This window comes from Ictidomys tridecemlineatus, chromosome 11 (assembly GCF_052094955.1).
Source record: "Ictidomys tridecemlineatus isolate mIctTri1 chromosome 11, mIctTri1.hap1, whole genome shotgun sequence".
NCBI lineage: Eukaryota > Metazoa > Chordata > Mammalia > Rodentia > Sciuridae > Ictidomys > Ictidomys tridecemlineatus.
Window position 1 is genome coordinate 123,922,194 of NC_135487.1, and position 16,919 is coordinate 123,939,112.

General features: G+C 46.3%; 1 protein-coding gene and 1 pseudogene across 1 annotated transcript; both read left to right on the plus strand.

Annotated features, from left to right (window-relative positions):
* Positions 1-608: 608 nt before the first annotated feature.
* On the plus strand, positions 609-1,750 carry LOC144368744 (deubiquitinase OTUD6B-like; annotated as a pseudogene).
* Positions 1,751-8,054: 6,304 nt separating this feature from the next.
* On the plus strand, positions 8,055-13,125 carry LOC144368430 (E3 ubiquitin-protein ligase ZFP91-like). Its single transcript, XM_078027288.1, is given in 3 exon segments — positions 8,055-8,417; positions 8,419-9,181; positions 9,296-13,125. Coding segments are annotated over 3 exon segments (1,722 nt in total). The 5' UTR covers positions 8,055-8,069; the 3' UTR covers positions 9,907-13,125.
* The last annotated feature ends 3,794 nt before the right edge of the window (positions 13,126-16,919 follow it).

Genomic DNA, 16,919 nt, shown 5'->3' on the forward strand with positions numbered 1-16,919 from the left:
GTCATTCTGAGATGGTATAATACTACGTCACTATGATTTTAATTTGGCATTTCTCTAATGATTAATGGGATTAAGCACTTTTTATGTGCTACTTTGCAACTTGTCTTTTGACAAAATGATCCGTGGCTTGTTCATTTGTCTTTCTATAGCAGCTGTTTTTAAGTAGCAAAGCAGGATGAAAAACAACTTTGAATATTTGTAAGTTAGGTCACAAAAGGAATGCAAAATGTTTGCAGTCGATTAGACATTCATACAGCTATCGCCCTTCATCAAATCTTACACAAATACAGAAGATTATTTCATGAATCAAAGTAGCCCAAATCTAATAACCAAAGCTCTCCTAGTGGATCTCTTTTCCTATTATGATGTCTTAATATTCCTTCTGACATCAATTCCCTTACAAAATGTAATGTACAAACTAAATTTTTAAACATGTTAAAGAATGACTAAAACTCTGCAAACTGAGTTGTTGAATTTACAGAAAACTCTGGGAAGACAAATGAAATGAAACACAGAGTAAGATTACACATTATCAGACAGGGAAAATCCTCCAATTCATTCATGATTCTGATACTAATATACTCTCTGCAGGAATCTTGTTTGGCTGCATGCTACTGTATAAAAACTTCCTCTCAGATTCCAATGGCTGGACTCGGATCTGGTGCCGCCTCCAAGGCAGGGCTGGGTCTCAGCGGTGACCAATGGTGCCTTGGGTGAGGATTGATGGGTGCAAGGCTCCTGCTGCAGGTTTTCTGCAGTACCTGTGCTGGGCAACCCAGTCCTCAGGGAATCAGACTTGACCCAAGAGCTTGAGGAGGAGGAGCAGCTGATGAGGAGGCATCGAAAAGAGAAGAAGGAACTGCAAGGTGATGAGATGGGAAGTAGCAATTTAGAAGCCATCTGGATCCAGGGAAAGGCGCGGGTCAGCCAAAATTCAGGGCATGAATGACAAAAAAAAAAAAAAAAAAAAAAAAAAAAAAGGAGGAAGCAACTCACTGAAGATGTTGCTAAGTTGGAAAAAAGAAATGGAACAGAAACATAAAGAGGAACTGGAGCAATGGAGACTGACCTGCAAGAAGAATAAGATAGATACTGTTGCTGTTAATATTTCAAACTTGGTACTTGGAAATCAGCCGCCTCGGACAACACAGAAGAGACGGGAGAAGAAAGCTGCATTGGGAAAGGAGCAGGAGGGAAGGAGAGCTGAAGCTGAAACTGAGAACTTATCTGGAGCTAGACAGGTAGAAAGTGAAAACCTTGCTCAAATATTAGCAGTCGGAGAGTTGGAAATCAAACAGATTCCTTCTGATGGCCACTGTGTGTAGAGAGCCATTGAGGGTCAACTGAAAGAACAGGACTGCGCTGGGACTGTGGCTGCCTTATGAAGTCAAACTGCTGAATATATGCAAAGCCACCTGGGAGACTTTTTGCCATTTTTAACGAATCCTAATTCAGGAAATACGCATACTCCAGAAGAGTTTGAAAAGTACTGTGATGATATTGTAAACACAGCTGCGTGGGGAGACCAACTTGAGTAAGAGATCCATCTCACATTTTACAAACACCAATAGAGATAATGCAGGCAGATTCTCCTGCTATTGTAGTTGGCAAAGAATATTCCAAACAACCATTAATACTTGTGTATATGAGACATGCATATGGATTAGGAGAACATCATAATTCTGTTGCACGGTGTGTAGCTACTGAAAATTGCAGCGAGTTTACAAAATGTTACACAGTTGTGTTTTAGTGCAGTGTGCCAATCGGAGTATTGCTACCAAGTGCTAAATTGTTCTAAATGCTACTGAAAACACAAGTACCTTAAGTCAATTTTAAGAATAAGTGTACTGCCAGGCTTTTTAGAAATAGGTCAGAGATAAACTTCAACCAGTGTCCTCTTAGTGGTATTTTTGAAACTTAAAAATTGATGTGGAGAATATCACTTATAGACCAAGGTGGTACCCTGTTTACTGATACATTCTTATAATTTTTACTTATATTGCATCCTGGATATTTTGTTCTGCTTAAGGATATATTTTTAAATGTTTAGAAATTTCATCCCACTATTAAAATTTTCCAAAGAAAATTTCAGTGTCATTTTTCTAGAAGTGAAATGATTCATTCTCTGTCATTGATTACAAATGGTATTGTGATGGAAAATTTAATCAATGCTTATAAAATGAACTTGATTGCAGTAACCTTAGTGTTGATGGGATTAGTGGGGTGAGGTTTTTATATAGCCTGTCAGTGCACCTAGGAAGTTTGCTTTAATAATTAAGAATTTTAAAATATTTATTCAGATGGGACTCAGCTATTAAGTTTAAAGAAATGAGACAAAGTCAAAGGTAAATAGATAGTCACTGTCAAATTTAAACCTCTAAAGATTAGAGATTTGCCTTTTATTTGTGTATAACAAGACATAACAGAGAAAAAAAAAAGTCCTTTCTGGTCTCTCTAACGTGTGGTTTACATAAAATCACCCAAATGTAAAATCCATTTTCATATATACTTTGTTCCTCTGGCAACCCCAGGTTCTAGGTCACGATGGAGCTGCTCTGGCTCCCATTTCCTCTCTGACCTCAGAATTTCCTTCCCTCTTCCTGGGCTCACATCTGTTCCAATCACACTATCCTCCTCTTCCTGGACATACCGGGTACGTCCCCACTGAGGGCCATCAGCCAGACGGGATCCTCCACCTGAAAAGCTGTTCCTCGGATGTCTGCGTGGCCACTCATTCACCCCCTTTCTTCTCTTCAAGTTCTCCTTCTCCTCGGAGCCAGTTCTGATCCCCCAGCGTAAAACTGAAGCCCCCCAATTCTGGTCCTCCTACTGCATCCCCTGCTCCTTTCCAAGAGCCCTTGTCTCCTCAAATGCCACACCATTCCTTCTGCACTGTGGTCACTGTGAGGTGCCTTCATCACTGTAGAACGACGGGGACAGGGAAGCTGGTGGCTGCCTTTGTGGATGTGTCCCAGGACCTGGAGCACTGGAACACCTGCCCCTGGCTAGCACCCAGTCAGGAGTTCATTAACTCTGTGTGTGTGTGTGTGTGTGTGTGTGTGTGTGTGTGTGTGTGTGAACCACTGGCCAGGGTCTGGGCTGGGAGCAAGGAGCTCATATTTCCCATGGAGATGTGGCTGAGCCCTTGGGACTCACTTTCAATGAGACCACATTATTAATCATCGATCACAGGGGAAGAGAGTTGAAAAGGCAAGGGCTCTCAGGGGAGAGCAGGGCATAGCTCAGCTCCCGTCACCCACCATGTCAACAAACTGCCGTCCAGTTTACCTACATGAGAAACTTCCAGCAAAATCCATGGATCATCAGTTCTGAGGGATACATCTTAAAAAAGGAGGACGGGGCTCTAGAGACGGAAGCAGGAAGACAGCAAGTTCAAAGCCACCCTCAGCAATTTAGGGAGGCCCTAAACAACTTAGTGAGACCCTGTTTCAAAATAAAACATAAAAAAGGCTGAGGATGTGGTTCAGGGTTAAGCACCCCTGGGTTCAGTCCCTGGTGCCAAAAAGAAGAAGAGGACAGGGGAAAGGTCTGATATATCTGGGAAACGCTTCAGACCAGATTCCTTCTGAGTTTCTCAGAGTCCCTCATGCAGCAGACACCAGCTTGAATTCTGCTCTGGTGTTTCACAACACATGACCATGAGGCCCCATGTCCCTTTTCCCTTTTACCCCTAAGCTCCACCAAGGTCCTGCTAAATTAGTGTTCTGAATCAGCACAGATTTGGGAAACGCTGACTTTGAAGATAAGGCTCAACTCCTGGCTGTTCAAGGCCCTTCTGGTCTCTTCCAGTCCCTCCAGGATAGTTTCAGACCTGCCCAGTGTTTCATCCATCCCCTGCAATTCCCGTCTGCTCAGTTTTCTTCTCTCTGCACGCCTCAACCCCCTTCCCCAACCTCCTTCCTGCTCCAGCTGAAGGCCCCCTCCCCAGCCCAGCCCGAGTGCTGTGCTCTTCATCCCCACCCTGTGTCTGCAGGTCCTGGACCAGCTCCCCGCAGCAGGGGTGAAGTCAGCTCACTCTGCCTCTCCAGTCGGCCCCTCCTGCTGCTCCAGCTGACCCAGGATGAAGGGAGCCCAGCAGAAAAGATGGGCACAGCCCTGTGGCTGCAGAGGGGGAAGGGATGCCAGCTGGTCAGATCCCAGGTTCCAGAAGCCGGGCCTGGCGGCCTCCTTCTCTTACCCCTGGCCCTCCTTGGGTTGTTGGGTTTTGTATTCATTTTTATTTTATTTTGTTTTATTGGTATGGGGGACTGGACCCAGGGATGCTTAAACCACTGAGACACATCCCAGCCTTTTATATTTTATTTACAGACAAGGTCTCACTGAGTTGCTTAGGGCTTCGCTGAATTGCTAAGGCTGACCTTGAATTTGCAATCCTCCTTCCTCAGCCTCCCTGGTCTCTGGGATTACAGGTGTGTGCTACCACATCTGGCCTTCCTGGATATCTTTGCATGGATCTTTCTGCTCCTTCGAAATGCTGAGGAGGCACCTTACTGACATGACTGGCTATCCAATAGTAGAAAGTAGAAAATGACAAACACCTGGGAAAATGTTCTAACTTACTAGCAGTCACTGAAATGCAAACTGAATGGTGAGATACAATATTGTGTATCATGTGACTCAAGAACTATAAAATATTCATACTGTGTGCCCAGTTACCCACATCTGTGATAAGTCCTGAGGAAGAAAACAAAAATCTTAGAAACACTTATGCTCAAAAGTTATCAACACAGCTGATTGTGGTGGTATGCACCTGTAATCCCAACTACAAGAGAGGCTGAAGCAGAGGATGCAAGTTCAAGGCCAACCCGGGCAACTTAGAGAGACCACGTCTTGAAACATAAATAAATAAAAGTCCTCAACAGTATTTTTAAAGCATTTTTAATTGTGAAAATAACACAACAGAAAAGTACATAAAAACAAATGTACAGGCCAAAGGAATTATTATAAAGCAAAATCAACCAAAGTACCACATGACACAAGATGGAACAGCAACATCACTCTGAGAATCTGTGTCCCCGGCAAACAAGCGCCTCCCCCTCCCCTCTGAGATAACCACTTCCTCGTTTTTCCCACAGTTTGACCCCTCAGTGTGGCGTCCACAAGCATGAAGGTGTGGGTTTGTCAGAGTCTGGGACTCACACATGTGCGATTGGTGTGTGTTATTTATTATTTTTTGTGGGGCTGGGGATCGGACCCAGGGCCTTGAGCTTGCTGGGCTAGTGCTCTCCCACTGAGTGGCATCCCTGGTCCCAGAGTGGTGTCCCTGTCTCTGGCTTCTTTCACTCAACATTACAGCAGCCTGGTCCAGGGGTGCCATGCACGGGTGCATCTCTGTGGCTGAGGCAGGTGGGGCAGAGTGGCTGAGTCACTCGTGTCTAGGATTGCATTAGACACGAGTATAAGCCCCAGCACTGGGTGCAGCCGAGGCGGGCACTAGCTCAGGTCTCGTCTTTGCCCTCCCTCTGTGGGTGGACCCAGCTCCATTCCTGGAGCAGGATTCTCCCCACTCCTGTCCCAGCACCCACCAGCTTCCCTTCCTGCTCCCTGCGCTTCCTGCCACCAGCATGGGTGCCCTGGGCCCTGAGGACAGAGTGTAGGCATCTCATCCTCTCCTGTCCACAAGGTGGCCCTGCTCCTGGGAGGGGCCTGAGGTTTTCTTCCAGGAACACTGAAAAGCTGTCCCAGGCTGAGCCCCCTCCGCCACCCACCCACCTCCCCAGCCTTCAAGAGGTCCTCGCTGTGAAGAGCAGTCAGGGGGTGTCTGTGACCTGCATTAAAATACCCAGCCGTCTTCAGTCAGCATTTCAGAGAAAAAGGAACACTCAGGGTTTTCTGGGCATTTTTCCGAAGAAGTTGAGGTGAGAGAATGAAATTTGGAAAGTGGAGCCAGGTGAGATGACCGGGGCCAAGAGGTGGACAGGGCGGGGCCTGGAGAAACAGCCTGGGTGACTTAACCCCCTTCTCTTCTATGCTCTGTCCTTCCAAAAGTCACCTTTGTGTCCCCAGTCCTCAGTTGCAGTGTCTTGTGCCATTTTGCAAGTGGGTCTTCTTGTAACAGTCACGTTGTGTCCAAAGTCACAAGAATGGTCCTAAAAATTCTTAAGGGCTCAGGAACAGGCTTCAGTAGGGAAGCTTAGCAGGAGAGATGGACAGGAAGAGGAGAGGACGGTGATCAGGCCCTCATCACCCCTGGACAGGCAGGGCTGGGCTGGCATGGTTCACTGAACACTCACAGCGTGGGCTGTGGACAGAGAAGGGACCCTCTGCCCAGGTCTTTCTCCTTCTTGTAGGACAAGGCTGGACGATGAAGGACCAGGCATATCATTGGCCTCAAGTGTCCAGGTTGGGTGCCAGCAGTTTATGAGGCCTCTGGGAGAGGCAAATGCCCACCACCAGGCACCTGGGGCCTTGGGGCACCTGTCAGTCTTCTGGGCCAGAGGATAGAGGTGATGGTCCCAGGGGAGCAAACTCTCCCAGGAGGAAGAAGGACTCCAGCACCAGTTGGACTGTGCTGGGGACCAGACTGAGCTCCAGTGCCATCTGTGTCCAGTTCTGCTCCTGGCTCCCCGGGAGGCCTGGGAGATGGGGGAGCCTGTTCACTGAGTTTTGGCCTTCACCCAGGGCTGCTTGGCTGTAGCTCGGTGCACTGCAGCCTGGGCTCTCCTCCCTCTTACTCACCCTCCTCCTAGCTGTGTCTGCCCTGGGTGGACACTGCTGCTTCCATCAGGCCTTGCTGCCAAGCCCATCCCCTCAGCTCCTGGTGGTGAGGCCCATCGTCCCCACACCACCTCCCATCAGCCCTGTGGATGCTGAAGCAAACCTGGGAGGGCCTGTGGAGGGAGTTGATTGATCCCTCAGCATCTCTGCTTGCTTCCATCTCCTGTGCTGAGACCCCAGCCTTGTGTGACTCCCTGGGGTTGTGTGAAGATGGACCTGTGACGTGCCAGGCAGGCCACGGGCTCAGTGACTTCCTCTTTGTCCTCCCCATCAGATGGGCATGCAGCTGGCAATTTTTTTAAAGAAAGAAGGAGCTCTATTTGCCCTTTTTCTCTTTATCAATTTCAAGGTCGTTGTCCTGGCCAGCCTTCCACCTCCTCAGGATACTGGGGGTCAGGGGAGGCTCAGCCTCCTCCAGCCCCCTCTGCTACAGTCTCCGTCAGGGGCAGAGACCTGGCCTCAGGGCTCCCAGCTACTCCCTTCCCTTCCCTTCCCTGCAGCCCCCTCACCTCCTGGTGGTTCTGCTCCTGCCCTCTGCAGCCCCCTGCCTCCTCCTCCAGGACTCCCTCCTGCCTTATTTAGGTTTCACGGGGGCTGCTCTCCAAAGGCAATTGTCTCCTGTAGAGTAGCGCTCACACCAGGCACCCATGGGATTTCTGCTTCTGTCACTGTGCTGCACAGACGTCCAAGCAGTCTGGGCTCATGACAGTTTGTTGGTGGCCCTGATGGAGGATGGTCAGGAAATCCCTACCTGCAGTTTGGTCTTCAGCCGCGAGGGGGCGATAGTGGGCAGGAGCGGCCAGCGGGCGGCAGGTGGCACCCCAGGAGCGCAGGATTCTCTTTCTTTGGCTGGCGGTGTGCCCACAGGGGAAGATGAGAGTGGTAACGCCAGAGAACCTGGGAAGGATGGCAGGTGGATAACCGGGGCGGCAGGTCAGATGCACCCACAGTGATTGGGAGCCAAGCCCAAGGGCAACATGAGCCCAGAGGAGAAGCCTGGGCTGGGAACCCGGTATAGGCGATCTAAGTTCTTGATTAAAAAGAAAATCATTTGGGTCTGAAATTTGGACCCCCTGAGAAGTAATACAAGCCTGGGAGCAGAGCCACTGGGAAGTTGGGAGGAACAGTGGTACCTTCACCTTCTGGATGTGCCTTCACCTTCCTCATAGCTCTAAGGCTTTTAGCGGGCGGAGGGGAGGGGGAAAGGAGCTCAGGGTGAGAGTGAGCCGGACGCTCCGGGAGGCGAGGGGGGCGGGGGGAGCAGAGTCGCGGCCGCCGCTGCCTCCGCCTCCACCGCCTGGAACGAGGGGGTGGGGGACGGATGAGCCCCGATGCCGGGGGAGACGGAAGAGCCGAGACCCCCGGAGCAGCAGGACCAGGAAGGGGGAGAGGCGGCGGCGGCCAAGGCGGCTCCAGAGGAGCCCCAACAGCGGCCCCTTGAGGTGGCGGCGGCGGCGCCTGCGGGGACCACGAGCAGCCGCGTGCTGAGGGGAGGTCGGGACCGAGGCCGAGCCGCTGCGGCCGCCGCCGCCGCCGCTGTGTCCCGCCGGAGGAAGGCCGAGTATCCCCGCCGGCGGAGGAGCAGCCCCAGCGCCAGGCCTCTCCACGCCCCAGGGCCGCAGTCCCAGGCCACGAAGACCCCGTCTCCAGTTCAGGTCAAGAAGAGTCCGCGACTCCGTATGCGCAGAAAAAATAACAACTGATAAAGATCCTAAGGAAGAGAAAGAGGAAGAAAACGAGTCTGCTCTTCCTCAGGAAGTTTCCGTTGCTGCATCTAGACCTAGCCGGGGCTGGCGCAGTAGTAGCAGGACATCTATCTCTCGCCTTCGAGATACAGAAAACACTCGAAGTTCTCGCTCCAAGACTGGGTCATTGCAGCTCATCTGCAAGTCAGAACCAATTACAGATCAGCTTGATTATGAAGTTGCAGAAGAACATCAGTCTCCTGGTGGCATTAGTAGTGATGAGGAAGAGGAGGAGGAAGAAGAGATGCTAATCAGTGAAGAAGAAATACCATTTAAAGATGATCCAAGAGATGAGACCTACAAACCTCACTTAGAAAGGGAAACCCCAAAGCCACGGAGAAAATCAGGGAAGGTGAAAGAAGAGAAAGAAAAGAAGGAAATTAAAGTGGAAGTAGAAGTGGAGGTGAAAGAAGAAGAGAATGAAATTAGGGAAGATGAGGAACCTCCTAGGAAGAGAGGAAGAAGGCGAAAAGATGACAAAAGTCCACGTTTACCCAAAAGGAGGAAAAAACCTCCAATTCAATATGTTTGTTGTGAGATGGAAGGATGTGGAACTGTTCTTGCTCACCCTCGCTATTTGCAGCATCACATTAAATACCAGCATTTGCTGAAGAAGAAATATGTATGTCCCCATCCCTCCTGTGGACGACTCTTTAGGCTCCAGAAACAACTTCTGCGACATGCCAAACATCATACTGGTAATTTTTGAAACAAGATTTTATCAAGTAGCAAGGTGAACTCAACTTTAGGTTGGCAAATGGATAGTGATAAAATTTTCCTTAAAAGAATCTGCAGTCAAGCATGGAAGAAAGATCAAAGGGATTATATCTGTGAGTATTGTGCTCGGGCCTTCAAGAGTTCCCACAATCTGGCAGTGCACAGGATGATTCACACTGGCGAGAAGCCATTACAATGTGAGATCTGTGGATTTACTTGTCGACAAAAGGCATCCCTTAATTGGCACATGAAGAAGCATGATGCAGACTCCTTCTACCAGTTTTCTTGCAATATCTGTGGCAAAAAATTTGAGAAGAAGGACAGCATAGTGGCACACAAAGCAAAAAGCCACCCTGAGGTGCTGATTGCAGAAGCTCTGGCTGCCAATGCAGGCGCCCTCATCACCAGCACAGATATCCTGGGCACTAACCCAGAGTCCCTGACACAACCTGCAGATGGTCAGGGTCTTCCTCTTCTTCCTGAGCCCTTGGGAAATTCAACTTCTGGAGAGTGCCTGCTGCTAGAAGCTGAAGGGATGTCAAAGTTGTACTGCAGTGGGACAGAACGGGTGAGCCTGATGGCTGATGGAAAGATCTTTGTGGGAAGTGGCAGTAGTGGGGGCACTGAAGGGCTGGTCATGAACTCGGATATTCTCGGTGCTACCACAGAGGTTCTGATTGAAGATTCAGACTCTACTGGACCTTAGTGGAAAGGAAGACTTTGGACACTGGGACAGTTCAGACTTTGTATTTAAAAGATAAAAAGGACAAAAAAAAATTTAAAGCATTTAAAATCTAGTAAAATAACTGAAGGGCCTGCTCTTTCCATTGTGGATCACAGCACACACAAACCCCATCCCAAGAGCTCCCTCTGTTCTCCCTCTTATAAAATTGATGTTGCCTTTAACAGAAAGGTAGACAAAAAGCAGCAGCAGCTCTAAAAGTGAGGGTTAATCCTCATACTCAGTTCCAGCCAGCAGCAGACTTCTGCTCAATTGGCAGATCCCCTTTCCAACCTGTAACTCTGATGTGCTCTGGATCAGCTTTTGACTCAATAGTATACTACTGTCCTTTCAATCCTATCTTCTCTTCCACTGCTGCCCTATGGTTCTGGCTTCTACCCACTGCAACACACTTATCCTCAAATACTATATAATTCTAATCTTTGGAGGCTGGCAGCTTGACTTGGCACTTTAGGGCCCCTTAACAGGATGTGCTGTTAAAACAGCACATGTTTCTCACCCCTCTTTCTCCATTCCCTACTGGGTTTTGGAAAGGAAGGATACATGTGGACCACCTCCCTCCTCTTTGATCCCAGCACCTCATTCCCCCTCCCAAACCTTCATATGGCTCTTAATGGTGCTTATTTGCTTGGAAGCAGGCTCCCAAGAGGGAGGGGGCTGCCCTCTACACAGTCTTTTTGACTGTAAGATAGGGCTGTGTATTAGTGAGACAGTGAGAAAAGTCCCAGGCTAATGGCAGAAATTTGCACTTTGAACATGTGTGTTTTTGTGTTGTGGAACCTGAGATTCCTTATTTATTAATGGAAAGTCTGATTTTTTTGGGGGGGAGGGTCTTCGTTGCTATATTTTGTGGGGCTGGGAGAGATTAGATTATTCTGACATGGGATCCTTTCCACAAGAGGTACTTTGAAGGCAAGGCATAGGGTTGAAAAGCACAGCCAGCCTCTAAAATCATAGCTCTCCAGTGGCCTTTAAAGAAAGCTGGTCCTCAGCACTAACAAAATCACTACAATAGCCTAGTGCTTTTTTTGGAAGCCTTCTTAGGGAAGGATAATGGGTTTGTGGTAACCAGTGTGCTCCTTGAGATTTTAAGAGCATTGAGATTTAAGAAATTTTGAGGGGATGAGGATGGTTGTTCAGGTCTGAATTACAGATATGAGAATTTTTTTTTTCTTGTGAATTCCCTTTTGTCTCTATCATTTCCTTTTATATATCACCCTTCTTGCCTGTTGGTTGTTTTGGTTTGTTTTTTTTTTTTTGTTATTTTTGTTTTTTTGCTTTGCTTTATCATTGGTTTGCGGCAGCTCCCTATTAGACACTGTTAGAGAAAGAACAAAGTGTAAGAGTCCTAAATAATTCAAAGAAAACTGCTGATTTGTTTCTCTTTTAGTAACACCTCAGAAAAGACTTCAGTAGACAAAGTTAGGCTATATGATAATGGCTTTGGTTTTCACCTGAAGTTCTGGAAATTACTACTTCCCTTCAGATAGATTTTCATGGGGTGTGGATTGCTTATTACTATACATGAGCGTTTTTGTACAAGCTTGTAACTCTCAAAAGACTAAAAACTTATTTTATTTTGACTGATTTTTAGAGTCTTAGAAGGGCAATTCCTATGTACCTCAGAAGCCAGAATTGAAAACTTTCTTTATTTGTTTATTGTCAGAAATGTGTGATGGCTGTTGGAAAGAATGAAGTTTTGCTGAGAACAAAATAAGGAACAGCTTGTTTTTCACAAACACTAAAACTATCAAATTTGTCAGTTTTCTCTTTGATTTATTTTTTCCAAAGGGGGTAACAATGTCATCTCTGAAAGAGGCTTACTGTACACCCACTAGTGTCGGTGGTTGGGATGCCAGGGAATAGGGAGTGAGACACCTACAGTAAATAGTCTTAAATGCACTATTGTTTCAGAGTGTTGCAGATCTGCCATCTCTCCAATGTGAGGGTAGAACATGGAATAAGGATAGAAGGGATACAGAAAAGATAGAAGGGATGCAGAATATGCTTTCCTGCCCACGGGGAGGGGTTTGCAGTTTTAATTTGGTATGTTGAGTAGATTTGAAGATACTAAGATGGATTGAGTGGGTCTACAACAAAGTTCCGTTTTATACTGTTTCACTAACTAGCATCTATATCCCACACTTACCTTTTGTCTTTGTCACACCTAGACTTTGTCTTCATGAACTTCACTTGCACTGGTTAGTCATCAGATATTTTAGCCACCTATACAAAAGCAAACTGCATTAAGGGGGGGAAAGGCACTTCTCTGGGATGGGGGAATATGTTCTCCTTTGTATCACACTCCCCTCCCCATAAAAAGCAACTAGTTAGTTCCAATTGGAAACTCCTATCCTTCCCCTTTGTTGGGGGTGGGAGTCCTCTTTCACAGCTACCATTTGCTGACAATAAATTATTGTAGCAGTTTGCAATAAATTTTAAAATATTTTTCATGGAGTTTATATGTTTCCTTTTGAGAAAGGAATGCTAGCATAGTAAAGAGTCTATATAAGTAAACTATCTAAGCCCCATTTATGTTCTGCTCCCCCTGCCATTGTTTATTTCATTGTCTTTCCAAGGAGCTCTTTTAATCTTGAAAATCTGTATTTCATACTCTTTATTAGTCTGATTTTGTTACCTTTTTAATAACTTGCCACGTCATGTTCTCCAGCTTGAATTGGCATTTCTAAATTCTGATAATGTCATTGAGATGTCACTATTCGGTATTTCTAGAAGATGTACTTCTCCCTTGCTTGTGATTGCCCAGGGTTATTTTGAACAATCTTAATATGTTTCAGACAGTTTAGATACTGGCTGGGAGTACTGGGAATAAGAAAATTATTTAGGTATAGAAAGCATCCACATAGAGCACTTGAACCTCCTTTGTACCTGTTTGGAGGGAAAAAAAATCATAAAATATACTACCAACCTAAATAAGATTATTACAGTCTCATTGTTTGCAGTACCATTTTTCCTCCTGTCTTTCCCACTTTCCAATGTACTCAAGAAAATTGTAAAATTGTAATGGATCAATTGAAAATATTTTATTTCCTGAAAGCCTTTTTTGCCTATTGTAATGTGCAGGACCCTTCTCCTTTGATGAAAGAGATGGGTAGTTAAGATACCTGAATCTAGGTTGAAAAGGTTGTGTAAAAAGAAATTATAATAAAAGGGATACTTTGCTTTTCAAAAAAAAAAAAAAAGTTTTTTCTGTCTTCTCCCTTCTCCCCTTCCTAACAAGATTGGGGAGACAGTGTTATCCTTTCTTCCCCTAGTTAATTGCCCGTGAACACACCCACTACAGGAAGGAGATGCCTGCTGAGGATCTGGGAAGCCAATATCTCCCAAATTAAAAAGTGAATCCTAACAGCCATCAGGGCACCCTGGGGTCCCCTACCAGAGCACACCTGGAATGTAACCCTTGAAGTTCCTTTAAAATCCTTCTGTTCCTTCTGATTTGGAGAGTGGCAGACTTTGGGACAGGAGTCCCCTGTGTCTCTCCTTTGCTAGCAAAGCAGTAAACCTTCTTTTTCCTTTTTCTCAAAACTGTGTCCTCATTATTAAATTGGCATTGATTGGCATTGGGGACAGGGACCGAGCTTTCGGTTACATGGGGACACTTGAGGACTGAGTGTCCATGTTCTGAAACTGAAGCTGATGGTTCTCAGAGGAGAGAGGGAGAGCCTCCTCCCCTGCTGCCCTGCAGACAGATTCTAAGACGTGGAGGTGGATTGCCCAGGGGAGCTGAGAGGGGAGACAGGCATCTTCCTGGGAAGGGAGACAACATCTGTCCCTGCAGAGGATTTTCAGTCGCCGACTTAGTGGAGCCTGCTTTAAAGGACTGAGAAGTGGCCCAAGTCAACAACAAGCCCATTCCCCCCAGCTATGTCTGTGTCTCCTTTCCCCTCACATACTCGGCCTCCTGAGCTGGTTTCCTGTTCTGAAAAGTAGGGTGGTCACCCTGGGGCAGTGTGGAGACAGCCTGAGCTGCTGCAGGGCAGGGGATTAGACCCTGGAGGGCACTTCCTGCCTGGCTCTCACCTTTGACACTCACAGCTAAGCCCCTGACTGCTGGGATTGGAAGCCTGGGTTCCTCCCCCTGCCCTGTGACCTCAGACAACTCACACAACCTCATTGCACCTCTGACTGCTCATGAGCCAACGGCAGAGACTTCATCAAGCTCTATGAGAACTAAATAAAATAATATAGGATCAGCGCCTAACAGGAATGTCCAACACATAGCGTCCATTTAAAACCTAATCCAACATTTATTATTTTACTTTTCAGAAAATTAGTGGCATCAAGAAAAAGGCTGCCGTGTGCTCATGTACTCTCTGGCAGAAAACCCTGGTGGCAAAAATCATGTAACACACGTGACTGAAATCCAAGCAGATGTTTGCAGAAAGAAATTGTCTCCTTACCTCTTTGTTTCTCCCTGTCCTCTAGGGTGTCTTCAGTTATTTCTTACAATTAATAGTGGTTTGTCCCCAGGGTCCATGTATTGCAGACTTGGTCTTAAAGTGGTGGTGTTGAGGTGGTATCCACTGTGGGAGGGCCTTAGGACATTGGGGTGCTGCCCTCAGAAGGAAACACTGGCCTCCTGGAGCGAGATTTCCTCAGAGTGAGGTGCTATACAGTCCCATGCCTGACCTGAGTGGCTCTCTCTGGCTTCCTGTGAGATGTGACCATGTGATCACTTGCTCCCACATGTGTTCCCATCATTTCCTCTGACAAGAGGTGCTCAGCTGAGAGGGGTCTCACCAGAACTGAGCCAGTGCCATGCCCTGCCCTTGAACTTCCCCAAACTGAGAGCTAAACAAACCTTTATAAAGATAGCCCCTCTCAGGTATTTTGTAACAGCAACAAATAGCTGACTACCGCAGTGAGTGGCCTTTTGGAATCCTGACCCAGCTTAAGGTGTGAGTCAAGTGCTCACTTGCCTGTGAGGTTTTCTCAGGCTCTTCCCTTGAGCCCTTCCTGATCTCACAGTTAGGTTTAACCAGTCATCTGATGTGAGTTCTGCACTCATTATCACCCCGCTGGGAGGTAACCTTCCTGTGCAGTCAACTCATATTTCTCTCACTTGTTACTCCTGGGATAATGGGAGTTTCTTGTTCCCCACCCCCTGATATTTGAGCCTGCTGAAATAAATTGGCAATAGATAAACAATATAAAAAACAAACAAATTTATTTATCTCCATAGAGCATCACATTAAGGGAAGGTACTCACCTTCCACCCTAATAACACACGAGATTCAGAAACTTAGCCAACCTTCCTCACAGCACAGAGAGAAATGGGGGATATAGGTGACTAAAAGGTAAGTAAAAAAATTTTAGGGGACATGAATGGGCCCTGAAGAACAGAAAAGATCTGGAACCAACTTCTTTGGGATCTGGGAATGCTGTCATTTTTCAATGTCTTCCTCTATAATATAAATTCAATGACATTCCTTGGTTAATATTCAAGTAAGAAGGCTGAAGATCATAACACCCACCGTTCCCCTTTGGTGGGTATAACGGTTTGATTTAAAAGTGTCCCCCCAAAGAGCTTATGTGTTAGGTAATGTCCCAATGTTCAGAGGTGGAAAGATTGGATTATGAGAGCTACGACCTCATCAGTGGATTAATCCATTTCACTAATCCATTTCATGGATTGATGATATGAATGGACTACTGGGTGGTGAGGCTGGAGAAAGCAGTTAACTGGACGGTGGTGCTGTCCTTGGGGATTCTTTTCCTCCCTGCTGTCCTGCTGCCATGAGCTGACAGCTGTCCTGCACCACACCTTTCTACCACAATGTTCTGTGTCATCTCAGAGCCAGAGCTGCAGATTCAGATGACCGTGGACTCAAATCCCTGCAACTGTGAGCCCCAGGTAAGTTTTTCTCCTCTAAGTTGTTCTTGTCAGGTATTTTGGTCACAGCAATGAAAAGCTGAATGACAAGGTGGCATTGTCTGTAAGTAGATAAAGAGAAGCCTCTTCCAGCATCATCTGGTCCCCAAAGGTGTTTAATGTAATCAGTATGTTAGGATGCCATAGCTGGGGTGCCACATTCTGAATCACACACTCCCGTGAGGGGTCAGTCCATATTCGCTGAGTACTGACTGAGCTGGGATTGAACAAAATCCTCCTTGGTGGACTTGTTAGGGTTATGACACCTCCATTTTGAACCATGACCCCTTCTGAGATCTGATAAAATCTAGGAACCTCTTCCTACCAAACATTCGTACACCTAAACAGCAATTCAAAAACCATCTGAAAATGACAGAGTTCTCTTAGAAGTAGTAGTAGGCATTCAAAGCAGGAGTAAAAAATACTCAAAGGAAAAACCCAAGGTAATGATCAAGGTCAGCTTTCAACAGTAATAAGTCCTGAGATAGTTTGTATCTTTGATGCAACGTGGTGGTACTTTACTTCTGTGGTCTTCTCCAACGTCCATAATAATCCCAGTCTCTATTACCTAATTGAGGCAGTGCTTGTCAAATGGCTCCACTGTACACTCATCCTTCTTCCCTCTTCCCACACAGTACTCTTTGGAAGGACCTTGCAGGCAGCACACACTTAAGAATGGAACCTCTACATACATATTTTTTATTCTAATGCATGGAAACCTTTTCTTTTACTTCTCATTCGTCTATTTAGTCATTAATTTATATTAATGTGAGTTCACTATTTTTTTTAAATTTTAGAATATGATCCAATACTACTTTATTTCTTTTCTCAAGGGTAGGAATTGAGAGTGAGGGCCAAGACCATGGGCCTGATTCTTTGGCCTCAGTTTGGGGACATGAGTGGACCTGAAGGGCACAAAGGGATCAGAAAATTGTCATCAACATCATTAGATATGATAGTGGTTAAAATGAAAACCACTAAAATATATGTCTTTTGTTTCCAGAAATAGGAAAAAGTTGATAATTACGAAAAGAAGTTCTTACAGATGTTTGAGAGGGAGCATTAATGTCCCCCACAAAAGGTC